This window comes from Heptranchias perlo, chromosome 12 (assembly GCF_035084215.1).
Source record: "Heptranchias perlo isolate sHepPer1 chromosome 12, sHepPer1.hap1, whole genome shotgun sequence".
Taxonomy (NCBI): domain Eukaryota; kingdom Metazoa; phylum Chordata; class Chondrichthyes; order Hexanchiformes; family Hexanchidae; genus Heptranchias; species Heptranchias perlo.
In genome coordinates, this window is record NC_090336.1 from 31,246,646 (window position 1) to 31,265,941 (window position 19,296).

At 41.9% G+C, this 19,296-nt stretch overlaps 1 protein-coding gene across 11 annotated transcripts in view; it reads left to right on the forward strand.

Annotated features, from left to right (window-relative positions):
- Nucleotides 1–19,296, forward strand: part of sox6 (SRY-box transcription factor 6) — a 519,057-nt gene that overhangs the window by 315,399 nt on the left and 184,362 nt on the right. For all 11 annotated transcript variants that reach the window (XM_067993894.1, XM_067993896.1, XM_067993891.1 and 8 more), the window contains one exon: nucleotides 3,828–3,917. In XM_067993894.1, coding sequence (XP_067849995.1) covers nucleotides 3,828–3,917 — 90 coding nt within the window. The remainder of the gene's footprint in view (nucleotides 1–3,827; nucleotides 3,918–19,296) is intronic.

Consider the following 19,296-nt stretch of genomic DNA (forward strand, 5'->3'; position numbering starts at 1 on the left):
GGTCTGCAGTATTATCATCTGCAGACATGGGGTCAGCTTTCACATGTATGCTGATGACGCCCAGCTCTACCTCTCCACTACCTCTTATCAACCCCTCAACCATCTCTGTATTGTCAGACTGCTTGTCAGATATTCAGACTTGGATGAGTCGCAACTTCCTCTGGAAGACCAAAGCCATTGTCTTGGCCCCCCCCTCACCATAAACTCTGCTCCCTTGCCACCAATTCCTTCCTCACCTTCCTGGCCATTGCCTCAGGCAGAGCCACACTGTTTGTGTCCTATTTGGCCCTGAACTTAGATTCTGACCCCATATCCCTTCCACCACAAAAAATGTTTACTTCCAGCCCCCTCAACCTCTGCCCATCCATTGGTGACACCCTTTGTCACCCCCAGACTCAACTATTCAAAGTTCTTGTTGCTGGCCTCACAAAATTCAATTTATGCGAATCAATGACACATGCATCTTCCCACTCACCCATCACCCCGTCCTCGCCGACCTGCACTGCCTTCCTGTTCCCCAAAACATTACATTTAAAAACCTCATTTTCAAATCCCTGCATCCTATCTCTGCAACCTCCACCAGCCCTATATTCCCACAAAACTCTGTTCCTCAAATTTTGACCCTCTGCATTCCCTCACTCCCTTCATTCATCCATTGGTGGCACAGCCTTCAGTTGCCTGTGTCCTACTCTCTGGAATTCCCTCTCTAAATCTCTCCACCTTGAGCTTCTTTATCAAAAACCTTCTCAAACCCATCTCTTTGACCAAGCCTATGGTCACCACTCCAAACCTCTCCTTTACTGGCTCAGCATCTATTTTCCTTATGCCCAATTGTGAAGAGCTTTGGAACTTTTTTTTAATGTGAAAGGTGCTCTATAAATGCAAGTTGTTGTTAGCTGATCTCAGCTAGGGTGTAGGTAGGAACATTGCATTTGGCTTTGGTATAACTGGGTAGGGAAAGGAGGAAAAAATCAGTCAGGATTCCAACTCCTGATCACTTTCCAACGATCCTTGCTGGAATGTGCATGTGGATATTGGGTGCGAACAGGATTGGGTTCGACCTCATCACAGGTTGAATAGACTGCTAACACTTACTGTCTAGGTTTGTCTATGGGGAATGGACATTTGGGCAACATACTGCAAGGCTCCCAGCATGGAAGAAACTCGTACCTAGCAAGGATCAATGTTTTCAGGAGAGAAAATTGGGTAGGTTGGGGAGGTGGGTGGGGGGTGGAGAGTGAAGATGATTGTTTATTTGTGAACATTTTAAAAAGATGTATGGCAGTGGATTCCAAGATTCAGTTTTTTATATCATCCATCCTGATATTTGCCAAAGAGGCCACTGATAACCACTGCATCAAAAAATAAAACAAACGTCAAGAAGGAAAAACAAAAGCAAATGCAAACTTTCTCACGCACGAGAAATGCTGATGTTAATATCCGGTTTTCTGCACTTCAGAAAGGTTAAAGACCTAACTTTCTCAACATATTTTCCAAATGCTCCAGGCTTCTGGAACTTTTCTGGTTCCAAAGCATGGATGTCACTCCAGAGTGAATGAGTTACTCCAGAATCTATTCAAATCTGCTACATAATAAACCAGGGTTTTAACTTTCTAGTAATAATTACTATTGTACAAAAATAAATACACTCAAACCTTACATGGAGTAACAACAACCAAACAGAGAAATACAGTACTGGGCCTACAAATTAAGTGCAGCCCTTGAAGAGGTGCAAAGTTACCTTTGATTCGAAGTTCGACAATTCCATGGTGAAAACCCGCTGATCCTCATTAAAATGAGAAAAAAAAACTCATCTGCGACAAATAAATGGTGAGCCAGCAAACTCTTGATTGCGCCTTGCAAACTGTCAAAGAAAAAGAGAAATGGAGTGGATTAAAGAGGAAGTGAAACTAGGAAACAAAATAACAGAAGAAAAATTGATTTTATTTTTGGAAGAGATCCTTAAAAAAAAGTTGAAAGGAAGTATATCCCCTACAAGAAAAATAACAAGGTCAAGATCATTGCAGCTCACTGAGGAAGTCAAGAACAACCTAAAGGCCAATTATTTTAGAAAATATGGGAAACACATAGTTGGGGTGGGAGTTGGGGCATTACAAGTGGGCAGGAGATGGGAGAATCAGCCTAGAGTTCTTGCTGCTAATCTCTATCCTGCAAGGAAGTGTGTGCACCCGTGGATGTTGGGTCAGGATGGGATCAGGATCAGATGTGATGCCCTCGACTGTAGAATAGTCTGCTGGCACTCACCAACTAGGCTCATGCGTGAAGATTGAGATGCTGAAAGGTGACTGATACCTGTGCACCTATACCCCAGCATCAGTTGCTTCAGCAGAAGAGGAGAGGTTGGGACAGCAGAGATTACCAGAACGCAGAGTAGCGGGGAGTGACACAAAGTCATTTGAGGCTAATTAAAATGAATATTGGAGTGGGGAAGTGAACAGTCAGAATGAAAGCTATATGTAATCGGAGTAAGAAAGTGCCGATAGGGCCTTTAAGGGATACATTGGGTAGAAATATTATGGAGGCTCAGGAAATGACAGATGTGTTAAATTAATTCTTCATGTCCACTTTCGCAGATGAAGACTGTGGCCAAATTTCAGATCCAGTTATTTTGGCTCAGCAATTTGTAACATATGTAGATATTAGCAAAGCATGTGTAATAAAGAAACTTGAAGAATTAAATGCATACAAGGCACCTGTAGCAGATGGGATGCGCTCTGGAATCCTTAAGGAAATGAGTGAGGTTCTGGTTAATGTTTTTGCGAGCTCCATACATATATGTATATATAGGAGCTGTAGTTTAGCATGAGGGAATAGTAAATGTTAATTCCAATATTAAGAAAAAGAGCAAGAGATGAATCGGGGAGTTAACATCCATAATGGGGAAAATGCATGAGAGCATTTTATGAGATGCTATCAATGTTCACGTAAAGAATAAAGGAGCCATAAGGAATAGTCACCATGGATTTAGAGGCAATAGTTCATGCCTCACAAATTCACTGGAATTCTTCGAGCAGGTAACTAAATGAGAAGGTGCAGTTTACTTGGATTTTCAGAAGGCATTTTGATGAAGTTCTACACACAAAGCTTTCCAAAATTATCAAGGCTCGTAGAATTAACGGCAAATTAACTTGCTGGATTGAAAACTGACTTGACATAGGAAATAGAAAGTGATGATGAATGGATAAAACTCCTGTGGGATTTAATTTGCAGAATAATTCTGCTCCAACTAACAGCTCATAGGACAGTATTTTGTAATCAAGTATTTTGAATAACATGTCTCACTTTGGACCTTTCCATGATTAAACCATCAAACACTACAGCAAGAAGAGGTAATTTTTTGTGTGCTTGTTAAGGCGAGGGTTGTTAGTGCTGGGGAACGGAACATTTTCTATTTGGACGCCCAATGTCGGGGTCAAGTCCTTCCGGATCAGGTAAAACCCTTTCCACTCTGCCCCAAACAATGTGCTTCATACCAACCTCAGACAGTGTTCTGTTTCCCACACCAACTATTGTGTAACTGTCAATTTAGTGCAAATTAAAGGCTGCGTTGTGGTGTGGGCCCGTGAACCCATGGTTGCACGTGGCCAAATAGAATGAAAGTCTTGGCAATTACTGATGGAATTTGGGGAGTTACTGTTTAGTAACCAAGTGGTAATAAATGTTCATTATGTTAACATAACATGTGTGCTATTCATTAATTCAGATGTCGATCAAATGTCGTGCATATTCCTTAATGGGATCAACATATTTTGACTAGGCAGCAGTACTGTTTCTCCTTCATAATGTATTATGTTTTTTCTCCACAGAATCATCCTGCGTTGAGAAGTTTCTCTCTAAGGACTGGAAGGAGAAGATGGCTGGACTCAATACAGGGGAGATACTTGGTGAAATCAAAGGTACATTGTCATTTTGAATTGTTGCTTGATTCTCAGGAGAAAATAGTATTTTGAGGAAAAAATTCCAACACAAAAAGGGAACATCCAATTAATCTAGATATGATAATCTAATTCCATAGTAAGTAGAGGGGTGAGGCTAGAAATCCCTCAGAGAAATGTGTTGTGTATTGTTTGTAGGGAAGGACTTCACTTCTTTAGTCCAATACTTTAGACCACTCTACACAATGACAAGTGTGTTTTGTATGTAGTTATACCCCTTTCTTCCATCCATTATGATTTTGAATGGGAGAGTTACACAGTGACTCCACCTGAGTACGCAGCGCCATGATCTTTTTACCAGTTGGGTTGTCCCACTCAGAGTGCCTCATGTAGTACTGACTATAAATAACCAGTCTGTTGTATAGGTCAGCCATGCAGTGGAGAGTCAAACTGTATATACCACACAGCCATTATTCTGATAGGGCAAAGGTTTTCTGATTTTGATGCCCTAGACACATTTTGCATTAATTGTCATTTTGTCCAAACGTCTAAAAGCCCAATTTTAACACGGAGCGAGAATTGGACAGGTGGGAGCTGAAGCAAGTGCCAAACCCGCCTAACCTCAGCACAGCGAGGCTTGGGAGATTTTAACTCTTGGGCTTCATCTGCATGCACCCGGTCAGTTGCCCACCTGAAAAAGGCGGAAAGCGGCAGCTGGCTGATGGGCACGAGTGGATTTTCGGGCAACAAGAGGCCGCCAGCCAGGACCGAAGGGATGGTCCCCAGCGTAGGGGACGGGGTTTTGGGAGGGTCTCACGATCGGAAAGGTGGGAGTCCAGAGAAGGGGAGGCCTAAACTTTCCTTGTGGGGCCTAGTGGAGCACTCTTAGCCACACAAAAAAAGTTTTTAAAAAAACTTCCTCTGGTCCCGGCTCCTCTTCCCACTTTCTTTACCTGGAAGGTCACAATGGGCATTCCCACCCAGGCCACCAGTTGGGTCCCGATGACACCATCGGAGCCTGAACTGCATATTTAAAAGAGGACTCCACTGTTTTCAGGTGGAGCCCTTCTTTAAATATGCAAATCGGGTTAAAGAGTAGGTTAAAATTTCAGGATGCGGGAATATAGCAGAATGTTGGCGAGTAAATTTCCCGGCCGATTTTAACTGCCACCCACCCGGATGCTGCCGGCGGGCAGGGTTAAAATCACCCCTCAAGTCTAAGCGGTGAATGTTCTTAACAATGCTGCATAGCATACACAGAACTGCTTATTATGATATATAAAGTGGCTTCACCTGTGTTAAGGATTATTATTAAGAAGACCATTTGGAGTTGCACAAGGCACAGTTCTTAACATAAGTGAAACTACTTTATAAAAAGAGCAGGGGCCAGAAGTCTAAGATCAAGGACAATTTTGTCAAGCACCTTAAGCCTCATTGCAATAAGCAGAAACAAAGCCAGTGAACAGTAAGCGAACAATATCCAAAAAGCATTAGGGGATAACACTGGTGAAGTAGTTCAAAGGTGGAATTATGTCTTGGAATTACAAGTATATGTTTAGTACAAAGCTTTTTCCCAAAGCTTTAATATAGATACTGAGGGAGAATAAAGCCACAACATATCTCGTAGTGAAGTAAATAGAAATAGAACTTCTAATGATTGAAGTTGTCAGCCCTTTGAGGAATAATACCATGCTAAGATTGAACCAATCAGACACAGGATTCCAAAATAGTTTTCCAAGACCAGTGACCTTCCTGAATTCATTTATTTAAAAAAAACAGAATGTTTTTGACATTTTCCTTTATACATTTAGATTTAGTCCAGTGGCACCAGAATGATAATCAACTGGGAGACCAGTCCACAAGATGTGTTTATTAAAAGGTTTTAATTAGACAGGAATATAGTTATAAGCAAAATTGCAGGAGCCCTGAATAGGGGTTTGTCATGATTCCCAGGCCTCTTGGAGCCTTTGTGAGCAATGGCACTTTGCATAGTTGTTAGTGGGAGTTGTTTACTTTTGGAGGAAAGAGGCTGTGCAAGTGGAAGATAACCTGAGCTCGCTCTCCCTCTAGAACTGCCCAAGGTTTGTATTCTGTGGCAGCACCACTGTGGGAAGGAGCATCCCTGGGCAGCATGCCAGCAAGACAGCATTAATACCCTGCTGTCTCAACTGATAGCAGAATTCTTCCTGATGTGCTGTGTGGGGAGAGAGAGAGAGAGAGAGAGAGCTAGGCAACAAACAATAAAACACACTCAGCTTCTGTAAGCGAACAACCTGTTCAGCACAACATTTTATTTGCTTGTCAGGAGTGTTTAACAGGGATCCTCACGTTAAGTGTAGAATGTAACTGTATGTGACGTGGATTGTAAGCAGCATTGGTGGAGTGCAATGAAAAAAAGATAGCTCACCTAACCAGAATCCACAGTTTTGAAAAGTGGATACTAAAAGTGAGTGGGGTAGATTTTGACTTTGTACAAAAGTGTAAAACAGGTAATAGCGATTTCCAATGGAAATAAAAATCGGGAGAAATATAAATCAGGCTGCCGACTTAGTATCACCGTTTTACACTATTGCACAAAGTGAAGATCTACCCCAGTGTCTTCTATATTTATAGGTTTTTAATGTAACTGATTCCTTTAAAAATATAAAAGTAAAAGTCAGTCATTGCACAGACAGGGATTTAAGTGCTTTTTGACTGGAACTACTGTTTCCAAATTAAACAATGGCAAATAAGCGATCAGAATTTCACTATAATTTCACTATAAAAAGACATTATATCATTCAGTCACAAACTGCAAATAGAATTCTACATTTTCTTGAAATGTGTTCCATTGTGCAGGATGTGCATTTAGAGAACAGAGTTTTCAATGTCCTTTTGCTCCTTTGATCTTTGTTGTCTGTAAATGATTCCATTGTGTCTGCAGCTTTCAAAGCACAGGATTTTTCCTTTAATGGGAAACATAGGTTGAAGGGCCAGGACCCATAGGGCAGGATACCACCGAGGTTGAAAAGAATAGGACAGAAGGTGATGTAAATCAAGAAATTGTGGAAAAGTGATATCAAGCTTGGGTTTTAAAACCAGTGGATTGTAGAATGAAGGGAAGACTGAATGGTTTTTCATCACCATTATTTGCAAATATTATCATCCATATATGCCTAGCATTGAATTTTGGAGTGCAGAATGAGAACCATCCAGAGGCCTACACTGTCGTGGTGGGTAATATCTCCTGAAATAAATGTGAGCTGTGCTTTATGACACAGTATTTGGTGGTGGGCCAGGAAGGTCAAGATCAACCTCATGGGTCAGTAGCATGTCAGCACCTCAGATGATGTATCTTTATGGGGTGAGATGCAGATTTCATACTCAGCTTTGTTTTAGTGGTCCCTCAGATAATTTTATTGCCAGCCTCATTTCAGCTGTTTGGGGGGGAGGGGCGAGGAACACTACACAGGCCACAAATACTGTGCCTTGAATTTTAAAAGTTGCAACTTTTTATAAAAATGTTGCCACGATCAGAGAAGTTTAGAACCATCAAATTATGAAGATTACAACACTGAAGGAGGCCACTCGGTCCATCATGTTAGTGCTTGCTCTTTTCTGCAGCAAAGGGTTAATTGATTTTATAAAGTTGGTCTCTTTAGGCCTCTCCCACACTCAACTCTATGAAGACACTATATTCTCAGTTGTGAGATGGATAGTAGTAATTTTGTCTCCTCCAGACACAATTAAGGAGTTATTTTCTCAACTGTTCAGGCCCCCCCTTGTGACCCATTCTCTGACTGAGAGGATGTGTGAGGTATCTGGTCTTGAATCTCTGCCACTATTGAGCTGCTCATGAAAATACATGGAAACAGCTCAGATTGATTCTTCTTCCAGTTGCTCCCTTCCTTTCCCACCCCACCCAGTTCCTAACCTAAGAAAGGATATACTTGTCATAGAGGGAGTGCAACAAAGGTTCACCAGACTGATTCCTGGGATGGCGGGATTATCGTATGAGGAGAGATTGGGTAGACTAGGCCTGTATTCTCTGGAGTTTGGAAGGATGAGAGGTGATCTCATTGAAACATACAAAATTCTTACAGGGCTCGACTGGGTAGATGCAAGGAGGATGTTTCCCTGGCTGGGGAGTCTAGAACCAGGGGTCACAGTCTCAGAATAAGGGATAGGCCATTTAGGACTGAGATGAGGAGAATTTTTTTCATTCAGAGGGTGGTGAATCTTTGGAATTCTCTACCCCAGAGAGCTGTGGAGGCTCAGTCATTGAGAACATTCAAAACAGAGATCGATAGATTTCTAGATATTAAAGGCATCAAGGGATATGGGGATAGTGCAGGAAAATGGCATTGAGGTAGAAGATCAGCCATGATCTCATTGAATGGCAGAGCAGGCTCGAGGGGCCGGATGGCCTACTCCTGCTCCTATTTCTTATGTTCTTATGTTCAGACTCTGATGATCCATCTGAAGTTGAGAAATTGCGGTACCCTAAACCCTACGAGGAAGAATGGTAAACTGTCCCAGGGTACAGTTGCACAATACACCAATGCAATGTATCACCAGGCAACCTTACTCTATAGACAACTTTTTATGCACCCTGGAAGTTTTTTCCATAAGATGTGGACGGAATGTAGTCGTTTTACAAGTTGAAGATCAAGCACAATATGTTTTAGATTGAAAAATAAATTCTTCCTTTCATGTTTACCTTTCCACCAATTATACCCTTTTTCTCCTTTGATGTGAACCAGGTGAACTACCTCACCTGAGTTTGTCGCGCTTGATTTGATACCCGTCACTCAGGAGAATGATACGGGACAGATTTTGTTTTCTTTATTTTGGGTTAGAAATCCAGCAAAATAAGTATCAGTAAAACTACAGCAATATCACCAGACTTTAAGATCTGTGAAGACCTGCCAGGTTAGGGAAAACAAAGGTCTTCCTGATGTCTGTTTTCTTTATTCCTGCTTTTGTTCTTAGGTCGAAAGATCTTAGTGGGAACAAAGCATAAGGGAACCACAAGAGACAAATTGGGAACAGGCTATGATGTAGTACATTTTACTATCACACAGCCATGAGCTGGATGAGATTTTTTTTTAAATAATTTCAATTTATTTTAACCAAAATAGCATTTCCTTAGGAATTTTCTTTAAAATATTTACACAACACCTAGAATGCCAGTGCTTAATATGTATTTAGTTCAAACATCAATGAATCTTTTCTCTTTCTCTTTTTCCCAGTCCGAATAACTAATGTTATCAGTGTTCAAAATTCTACCAGTTGATCTCCTATGGTATTGCTCGCAGACAAGACTATTAAACATAATTTTAAAACATTAAACGGAATGCTTTATTACTACACTATTCCCTAATTATTTGGACTTTGTTTACTCTCTATATCCATTAGTTTTTATAATTTCTTCTTTATTTTCCACTATTTGGCTTTCAATCATCAATTTACTTTTGTATTCTGATGACGTTTGCTGATGACACCCAGCTCTACCTCTCTCGACCTGTCCACTGCCTCTTTGTTGTCAGACTGCTTGACCGACATCCAGTCTTGAATGAGCCGCACGTCCTTCAGTTAAACATTGGGAAGACCAAAACCTCAAGATCTGTCCCCTTACCTCTGATTCCATTCTCCTGCCTGGCCACTGTCTCAGATTCAAACAGATTGTTCCCATCCTCAGTGTCCTATTCAACTGAGTTGAGCTTCTGACCCTGTATCCTCTCCATCACTAAGATCACCTTCTTCCACCTCTGTAACATCACCTTCCTCTGTCCCTGCCTCAACCCTTCTGCTGCTGAAAACCTCACCCAAGCCTTTGTCACCTTCAGACTCGAATAATCCAATGCTTTCCTGGATGGCTTCCCATCATCTATAGCCTGTGACCTATCCCGCACCAAGTGCCAATCCCCTAAAGCCCCTGTCCTCACTGTTCTACATGGGCTCCCCTCCAATTTAAAATTCTCATCCCCATGTTTAAATTCCTTCATGTCCTTGTCCTTCCTTATCTCTGTAACCTCCTCTAGTCCTACCAGAACTCCATGTTCCTCCGACTCTGGCCTTTTGGCCATGTGGGTCCAGCCTTTTCTTTATTTAGGTACAGCACAGGAGGAGGCCATTCAGCCCATCGTTCCTGTGCCAGTTCTTTGAAAGAGCTATCCAATTAGTCCCGTTCCCCTGCTCTTTCCCCATAGCCCTGTATTTTTTTTCCCTTATCTAATTCCCTTTTGAAAGTTACCATTGAATCTGCTTCCACCACCCTTTCAGGCAGTGCATTCCAGATCATTACAACTCGCTGTGTAAAAAATTGTTTCCTCATGTCACCTCTGGCTCTTTTGTCGATCACCTTAAATCTGTGTCCTCTGGTTACCGACCTTTCTGCCACTGGAAACAGTTTCTCCTTATTTACTCAATCAAAACCGTTCATGATTTTGAACACCTTGATCAAATCTCCCCTTAACCTTCTCTGTTCTAAGGAGAACAACTTCAGTTTCTCTTCTCTTCCCACATAACTGAAGTCCCTCATCCCTGGTATCATTCTAGTAAATCTCTTCTGCACCCTCTCTAAGGCCTTGACATCCTTCCTAAAGTGTGGTGCCCAGAATTGAACACAGTACTCCAGCTGAGGCCTAACCAGTGATTTATAAAGGTTTAGCATAACTTCTTTGCTTTTGAACTCTATGCCTCTATTAATAAAGCCCAGGATCCCATTTGCTTTTTTAACAGCCTTCTCAACTTGTCCCACCATCTTCAAAGATTTGTGTATGTGCACCCCCAGGTCTCTGTTCCTGCACCCCCTTTAAAATTGTACCATTTAGTTTATATTGCCTCTCCTCATTCTTCCTACCAAAATGTATCACTTCACACTTCTCTGTGTTAAATTTCATCTGCCATGTGTCTGCCCATTTCACCAGTCTGTCTATATCTTCCTGAAGTCTGTTACTATCCTTCACATTGTTTACTCCATTTCCGAGTTTCGTGTCATCTGCAAACTTTGAAATTATACCCTCTATGCCCAAGTCCAGGTCATTAATATATATCAAAAAGAGCCCTGACCCCTGGGGAACACCACTGAACACTTCCCTCCAGTCTGAAAAACAACCGTTCACCACTACTCTCTGCTTTCTGTCCCTTAGTCAATTTTGTATCCACACTGCCACTGTCCCTTTAATCCACGGGCTTTAATTTTGCTAACAATTCTATTATGTGGTACTTTATCAAATGCCTTTTGAAAATCCATAGACACGACATCAACCGCACTACCCTCATCAACCCTCTCCGTTACTTCGTCAAAGAACTCAATCAAGCTAGTCAAACACAATTTCCTTTAACAAATCCATGCTGACTTTCATTTATTAGCCCATACTTTTCCAAGTGCCAATTAATTTTGACCCGGATTATTGTCTCTAAAAGTTTCTCCACTACCGACATTAGGCTGACTGGCCTGTAGTTGCCCGGTTTATCCCTCTTCCCCTTTTTTGAACAGGAGTGTAACATTCGCAATCCTCCAATACGCTACAGTTATGCTCTTTGCCCATGCAATGTGATGAAAGCTCAGCAATGTGGAGGCCCATGAAAAATTGAGAGCGTGGTTGTTTGGCTCAGGATGTTGGGCCTCAGTTTGGAGGCCTGGGCTGTGAAGTACTGAGAGAATGTAAACCCAAAGTTGAGAATGTTAATGAGGTTGTTGGGTGCCTGGGGCTTGCGTGGAGAAGGAGAGGGAATTGTTGGAGCAATTATGAAGTGGAATGGATAAGCTTATGTTTCGTTTCTCTGAATTGTTGATTTTTTTAATGTGTTTATGGTATTTAATTTTTAGGTTTACAGAGCGGAGGGTGAGTGCTTGTTCATTAGGAATTTTCTTTTGCTGCAGTATGATTTGGCAGAATCTTTTTTTTGCTGAAATATGATTGTGAGAAAGGCTTTGGATAATATGATTGGTGAATAATAAAAGTAGAAAATAACCAATTAGAAAGAAGAAAAATGCAGATATTTAACCAATGAGGGAGAAGAAAATTTACACTAACCAAATTCAATGGTCATGGTGTAAATGACAGACCCAATATAAACAAGACATAAGAAATTGTATTATGAAGATTAAGACTGTTTTTTTCAAATTGGATGTAATTAATTTGTACAGATATTCCTATTTATATATTTCCTTAATACCACTAAATAGTCTAATTGAAATGACCTTATGATTTTTTTTATAATTGTATCTTTCAATTTAATATTTCACTTTGTGGGATGCCTGTGGCAATGAGCAATTAACAGATTAAGTATGATTGATTTAACCTGTTAGTCCTTATACTTTGACTTACTGTTAACCACACCACTACAAATAGAGAAACTGCTGCTAGGGAGTCCAAGTTACTGTGTGAGCAAATTAACTCTACAAATTCAGAACATTTCAGCGTGCACAGTGTTGAAAAGACAATTAGAATTCTCATCATTTTTCCCTCAGATTTTCTCTCCTCTCTCCTGAAGGCACTTACTGTTGCTGGTTCAATGAGATTTGTTACTTTTGCCAAAGTGGCCGTTCTTCATGTGTGAGCCCAGACAATCATTATCAGCAGGCTATTTGACCGTGCAGTTATTTAATCTCAACTGGGGTGGCAGAAGTGGCAGTCTAATTAGGAACATAGGAACAGGAGTAGGCCATTCAGCCCCTCGAGCCTGTTCTACCATTGAGTGAATTGGCTTCAGTGCCCTTGGGTTAAGGAAAGGAAAACAATTAACAACAACAGCTTGCATTTATATAGCATCTTTAACAAAAAGAATGTCCCAAGGTGTTTCAGAGAGGAGGGAGAAAATAATATATAGGAATTGATAAAGGAATGGCTGCTGAACATTTCTGAAAGCATGGTTAAAAAGATGGTTTTGAATAAAGCAGTTAATGGGGTTTAGGCCAGGTGTTCTAGACAGTAGGAGTGAAGCAGCTGAAGGCTTTGTCATCAACGCTGGGGTGAAGGGCAGAGGATTGCACAAAAACTAGAGTTGGGGGATTGAAAGGTGTGGGAGGAGATATAAGGTTAGAGCAAGTTGCAAAGACAGGGTGAGAAGAAGTCATATAAGGAGTTGAAGACATATCTGAGAATTTTAAATTTAATATGTTGGGATAATGAGAGACAATGTAGATGAGTGAACACAGGAATGATGGATGAGCGGGACTTAATGTGGAACAGGATATGGGAGGCTCTGTTTTGGACCAGTTGGAGTTTGTGGTGGATGGGAAGTTGATGAGCAAGCTATTGGGGAAATTGAGCTTAGAGATGATAAGAACATGGATAATGGCTTCAGCAGCAGTGGCATAAAGTAGGAGTGAAGGCAAGTAATGCTGTAGAAGTGGAAATAAATGGTCTTGATGATGGATGCAGGGCTACAGGGAAAGGTCGGGGGAGCGGGACTAGCTGGATTGCTCTTGCATAGAGCTGGCACGGACTCGATGGGCTGAATGGCTTCCTTCCTTGCTGTAACCTTTCTATGATTCTATGGATAAGATAAGGGGTTGTAACTGAGCTTTGAGTCAAACAGGACGCCAAGGTTCACAAGTTCTAGTTCCTATTCACTATCCAATGACTGAGCCCTGCCGTGTGTAGATATTGGGTGCGGATAAGCTCTGGTTAAATATTCTGCCAACATTCATGGTCTATAACCACACATAAATAATAATCACTTGGGCAAGATACTAGAGAGCGAAGGGTCCATTGGAATCATGTCTCGCCAAGAATCAGCACCTTCAAGGGGGGGTGGGGGAAGGGCAGCAGGGAGAAAATTGGAGAAAGAAAGTATCAGAAAAGAAACATTATAGAACAAAAAATATTTGGGGAAAACAAGAAAGGAAACTTTATGGACATATGAAACTTCCAGTCTGTATCGCACCTGTTTGATTTGATCTGTCTCTATCATGTTCTCTCTGCTTTTGTTTCTGTCTGATTCTGCATGTCTCTATCTCTTGTGCTTTTCTGTTATGTTTATCCCTGGCTTTATTTCTCTATCTATTTTGACCCTTCCCTTCCTGAAGGCACTCACTCCTTTACTGGAATATGGTTACGCAAGTCTTCTATAATACCTTAAGCAAGTGGCCAGTATTCATGTGTGGGGTTTGTCAGCAAGTGCGGACAGACTCGGCCTAATGTTAAATCCATAGGATAGCTCCTCTGACATTGCAGTACTCCCTCAGTACTGCACTGCAGTGTCAGCCTGGGTAATGTGCTCAAACTTGGAGTTGGACTGCAACCCACAATCTCTGACTCAGAGGCATGAGTGGCATGTGTTATGAGTTGAGAGAGGCAAAGGAATTTATGGTTCCTTAATTTTACTCTTCCACCCCCCCCCACTCCTAAGTTTTCCCAATTGGTGTCCAAATGAAGAAACAGTGTGGAATTTCTATTTTCATTCGGCTTCACTTTTCATCTTCCACTCCTTTATTGATTACATTGACATGCCGAGGTATGATTCAAAGGGTACCAGCCACCCTCCTATAATTTCCTCACCCACAGGCCATTTCTTATGTGTGAACCTAGACGGTGTGTATTGGCAGACACTGGGCTACTGTACTTACCCAAGTCCATACTTATGCACTTTCCAGTAGAAGTTATTGTATAAAGATCAGGAGCAGAACCCTGGTTGATTTCAAATATCTAGTCCAAGAACACCAAGATCAATTATTGTCACCTGGGGTGAGATCACTCAACACAAGCCAGGGAGTGAACCTGGAACATTCCTGGTCTGTATGAATCAGTTCCACACTGGGTAGTGCACTAACTAGCAGTGCCACCAGAGAACGTTTATACAAAAGAGTTTAGGCGGAGGTTGAAGAAGTGACGGCACCATGGGGACTGTGGGTCCACAGCCATCATCCACCACTCAGTGAGTACCAGAGTATCAGTCATACAGGTATGGACAGGCACTGATTAAAGGCTAAGTGCTTTCCCATGGGGAATCTGGGAAATCCCAAGATGCTCTGCCAGGCCTCCTTACAGCCAATTATTCAACAGCATTATTAGAGACCTAGGAGGTAAGTTACCTGCTCATTTACCTTCTTGGCAGGTGTGTGGTTCAGGGGAGACCCAGGATAGGGGAAGTACCAGAAGAAAAAGGGGGAAAAAAAACAACTGTAAGTACAGCATTATCAGAAAAATTTGCAGCAAACTTGTAATCCCACTGCCAGTTCCGAACCAGCGGCTTGTACTTGCAAGCCAAAAATCCCTGGCAACAATTACAGTCAGAGATCAAGTCAACCCTACATTACATCGGAGCAGCTGCTGGCTCCTGGTTATAGAGCAGCACTGGTGAAGGCCTGGGAGGTGTGCTGCCAATTTGGCTAGGTCGCATGAGGTGGGGAGAGATGGGGGGATCTAATCTCGTCTATAGGATATGTTAAAAAAAAATCCTCTTCCTCTGTCAATTATTCGCCTAAAAGTGAGAGTTAGGATGCAGCAATTAAAGGGTGAAGTGTGTCTCTGTTGGTTGTAGTGTAGCTGAAGGTTTCTTTGCCAGAGACACACAACAGTCAGGTTAACTGTATGTTTTCATATCTGACTCTGTTTGTCAATCAAGAAGGGTGATGAATCAGGAGATAGTATCTCACATACAAAACCACAAAGCAAAAACGACACGATCTGGAAGTGCTCCAAGCCACGAAGCTAGAAGCAAACTAGAGCAAGGTGTGCACTGTTCAACCTCTTATTTTAAACACTGCTATAGCTTCTCTCCCAGGGTAAGACATTGGCTTCTGACATTAAAATCAAAACAAAAAATGCTATCTGAAAAGGACTCAGCACTGGGATAGTTGCCATAGATTTAATTATTAACTAACCCTGGATAGCTGTCTCTTACTTTAACAGGAGGGTCAAACAGAAGAGCAGTCAATGCACATATATTAAAAAAACAGGGCAATGATTTCCTTTGTGTGCTATTTGTAGCAAAATCACTTACAAAAAAATGTTTACACTGTCACCAGAAATAGTGATAGCGACATCCCCCCCCTCCCCGTGTGTGTGTGTGTGTGTGTGTATTGATTCCATGTTATTGCACAAAAAATGATAATTTTAAATAGATCATTAAAAATAATCACTAAACAACAGTGAATATACCCGACAGTTAATGCTAATAGGAATTGGAAATTAATCAATTAATGGTGATTTAATTATGCCAATGAGAAGTGCTGGAGGGCAGGCCATCTCAAATCCCATTGGAGTTCCAAGACGAGGCATTATGGTGGTGATGATGGCAGGGGATTGAGGTACAGAAGAGTATTTAAAAGAGCAGATTTGAGGATCGTTGGAGAACCTGAAGCACTCGGCTGTCAGTGGGGGTTTTAGTGTCTCTAACTGTCCTCCAAATTCAGCACAAGGGCTCTCAGTGGCGTTAGATTACAACCACTTTATTGGTTCATTTAAACGGTCATGTTGCTGGTGTTAAATTTCTGATCCAGTCTTTTAATTTTATTTTGAAGTTTCTGGAACTCCTTTTTCTCCCCCCCCCCCCGATTTTCTCCCCACCTTTCCTGAAGGCCCTGACTCTTGCCCCACGAGCAGCACCAACCTCGTCCAAGTGGCTGTTTTCAGATGTGGATCTTGATGATGAGTGTCAGCAGGCTGCTTGATCATGGAGGGCATTACAGCTGAACCTGATCCTGTCCTCACCTGACATCCTCACTCACACACTTTTCAACAGATGTCACCGGAGAACAATCAGGGGCAGAAAGCCTAGCTGAATATTTTTTTCCCTCTCTCGTCCAGGGGTCCAAAAGATATTACAATGAATGCCTTCAATTGTAACCGGTTGCAAGTATAAATTGTATTACTGTGCTAGACAGCAATCAGTAATTTAGGATGTGTTAGTTTGGAGCCATCCCCCTTCATTTTATTGCTGATAAATACTTGGGGGGGGGTATGATTTTGTCTGGTAATGCACTGGTTAACATGTTTGCATAAATTCCTGTGCATGCTACTTTAATGCAGTTTTTAACCGATTTCAAATAAATTTAATCCACTTCAAATAAATGGGGTAAGAACCGCATTAAAATAGCACATAATGAACATCACACAAATGCATTGACCAATCTGCAGGTGGGATTTGGATTGTTACTGTCCTAGAGAACATTCAGCAACAACAGCTATTACAGTGACCTTGGAAGCGCTGCCATTAAACAAGCTGTTTCTCTTCAATTTGACATTTTCTTTTGCTTGTTAAGCTTTGCCTTCTCAAATAAGGTTCTGGCTGTTTTGTTCAAGTGAAATTGGTTTTATGTTTTTCTCCCCCCCCGCCCCCAGCTCTTTGTTAGATGGCAGGAGGAAGGGGAGAGGAAAGGTTGCCCTCATTTGCAATGATTGTGTATTGTTTGAAGCTTGACAAGCAATTTCGGGGCACACCTTCTCTATACGACCAGCCCGCTTAAGTGGCCAGCCTGAACGCTTTGCACACTAGGCATGCCAGCTATTTCAACGCCTGCCATGCATCGCAATGAAGCACAATTGCAGCATTTATAAAATCTTAATTTACTGGGTATGGGGTAGCAGCGTATGGGAGCCCTGACAATAGCCAACTGATGCTGCAACAAAGGAATTCCAGTGTTCATTTCTTTTTTTAAAAAAGTCAATGAAATTAGTCATAATGGTTCAGCTGTCCCGACTAAAAGGAAGATAAGATAATACAGCTCTTTGTGATGTTTTTACACTCAAATCTTTTATCTTTATTATTCACTTGAGACTCTTCAAAGAGGAACGAAAGCTTTATTTTATAAATGATGTGCGTCCAACTCAGATTGGAACTAGGTGAAAAATAAGAGCAGCGGGAGGGGGGGTTGGGGTTGGGGGTGGGGGGAGGAAATAGGACCCTATTACCACTCGTCACAAAGAGGCTTTTATCTTGGCAGACTTTCGATTTGATCATCCCTTTCTTCAGTGCTTCCTGTTTATTTTTTTGACTTTTGCTGCCCTTCATAGATGCTACTTGTGGCATTTGAAAATAGACTGAATCAAAAACAAAGTAGCAGCAAAGCAAATGCAAAGGCCGACCAGGCTCCCTCTGAAGTGGAGACATCACAACTCATCAGATGTGTCGATCAGACACTGCTGTCTGTCACACTAGTATCACTGGGTCACCTCTGGCCAGCAGAGAGATCAAATGCACCTCTGTCACATCGACATTGTTAGTTCTCTCTTAAATAGAGAACCTCACATGGTGCCAAGAAATGGGCAAAGTGAAAATATGCAGCTGTTTAAAGGAATATTTATATTTACTGATATTTGCCAGCCTCTCTATTTGACAGAAGCTATAATGGTTGTCTTTTATACACAAAGGGGAAAAAAATCCTGAACGCTGTTTATTTGCATGTTTACCTCTAAATGGGGCTTTATCCATCTCTACTCTAAACCTCATATCATTTATCAGGCAAAGTCACTGAAGATGTTTTGTTTAATTTATTTTTTTAAACCGGTGTTAATTGTGATGAAATGTGTCAGTGCTGAGGAATGGCATTTTTTTTTCTATTCTTCACTATTTATATCAGATGTTCCCAGGTCAGGTACAGTACAGTTAGAGTCAAAGGAAAGGTAATTGTAGGCTACCTCAACAATGCACCTTAACCTCCAAGCTTCAAGGAGACCTCCTTTTGCACCATTGTGACATTTCTACTTCCCATTTAAGATAGGCATCGTTTTGGACACTCCCAATAAGTCCACCAATTTAATGCCAGTTAAAACTGAAACTATAATTTATTTTCCCCAAAGGAGCTTTAAAAGCCGAATGATCCTGAATTACTCAACATGGTGAGTTCTCAATGTCAGTTGGTGCTGTTGAGCAGGAAGTGCAGATTGGGAGGGGAGGGAACACTAGTTTCTTTTTCATTGATGGGATGTGGGCGTCGCTGGCGAGGCCAGCATTTATTGTCCATCCCTAATTGCCCTTGAGAAGGTGGTGGTGAGCCGCCTTCTTGAACCGCTGCAGTCCGTGTGGTGAAGGTTCTCCCACAGTGCTGTTAGGTAGGGAGTTCCATGATTTTGACCCAGTGATGAAGGAACGGCGATATATTTCCAAATCAGGATGGTTTGTGACTTGGAGGCGAATGTGCAGGTGGTGTTGTTCCCATGTGCCTGCTGCCCTTGTCCTGCTAGGTGGTAGAGGTCGTGGGTTTGGGAGCTGTTGTCGAAGAAGCCTTGGCGACTTGCTGCAGTGCATCCTGTGGACGGTACACATGGTGCACACCCAAGATGCGCCGTTGGTGAAGGGAGTGAATGTTTAGGGTGGTGGATGGGGTGCCAATCAAGCAGGCTGCTTTGTCCTGGATGGTGTCGAGCTTCTTGTGTGTTGTTGGAGGTGCACCCATCCAGGCAAGTGGAGAGTATTCCATTACACTCCTAACTTGTGCCTTGTAGATGGTGGAAAGGCTTTGGGG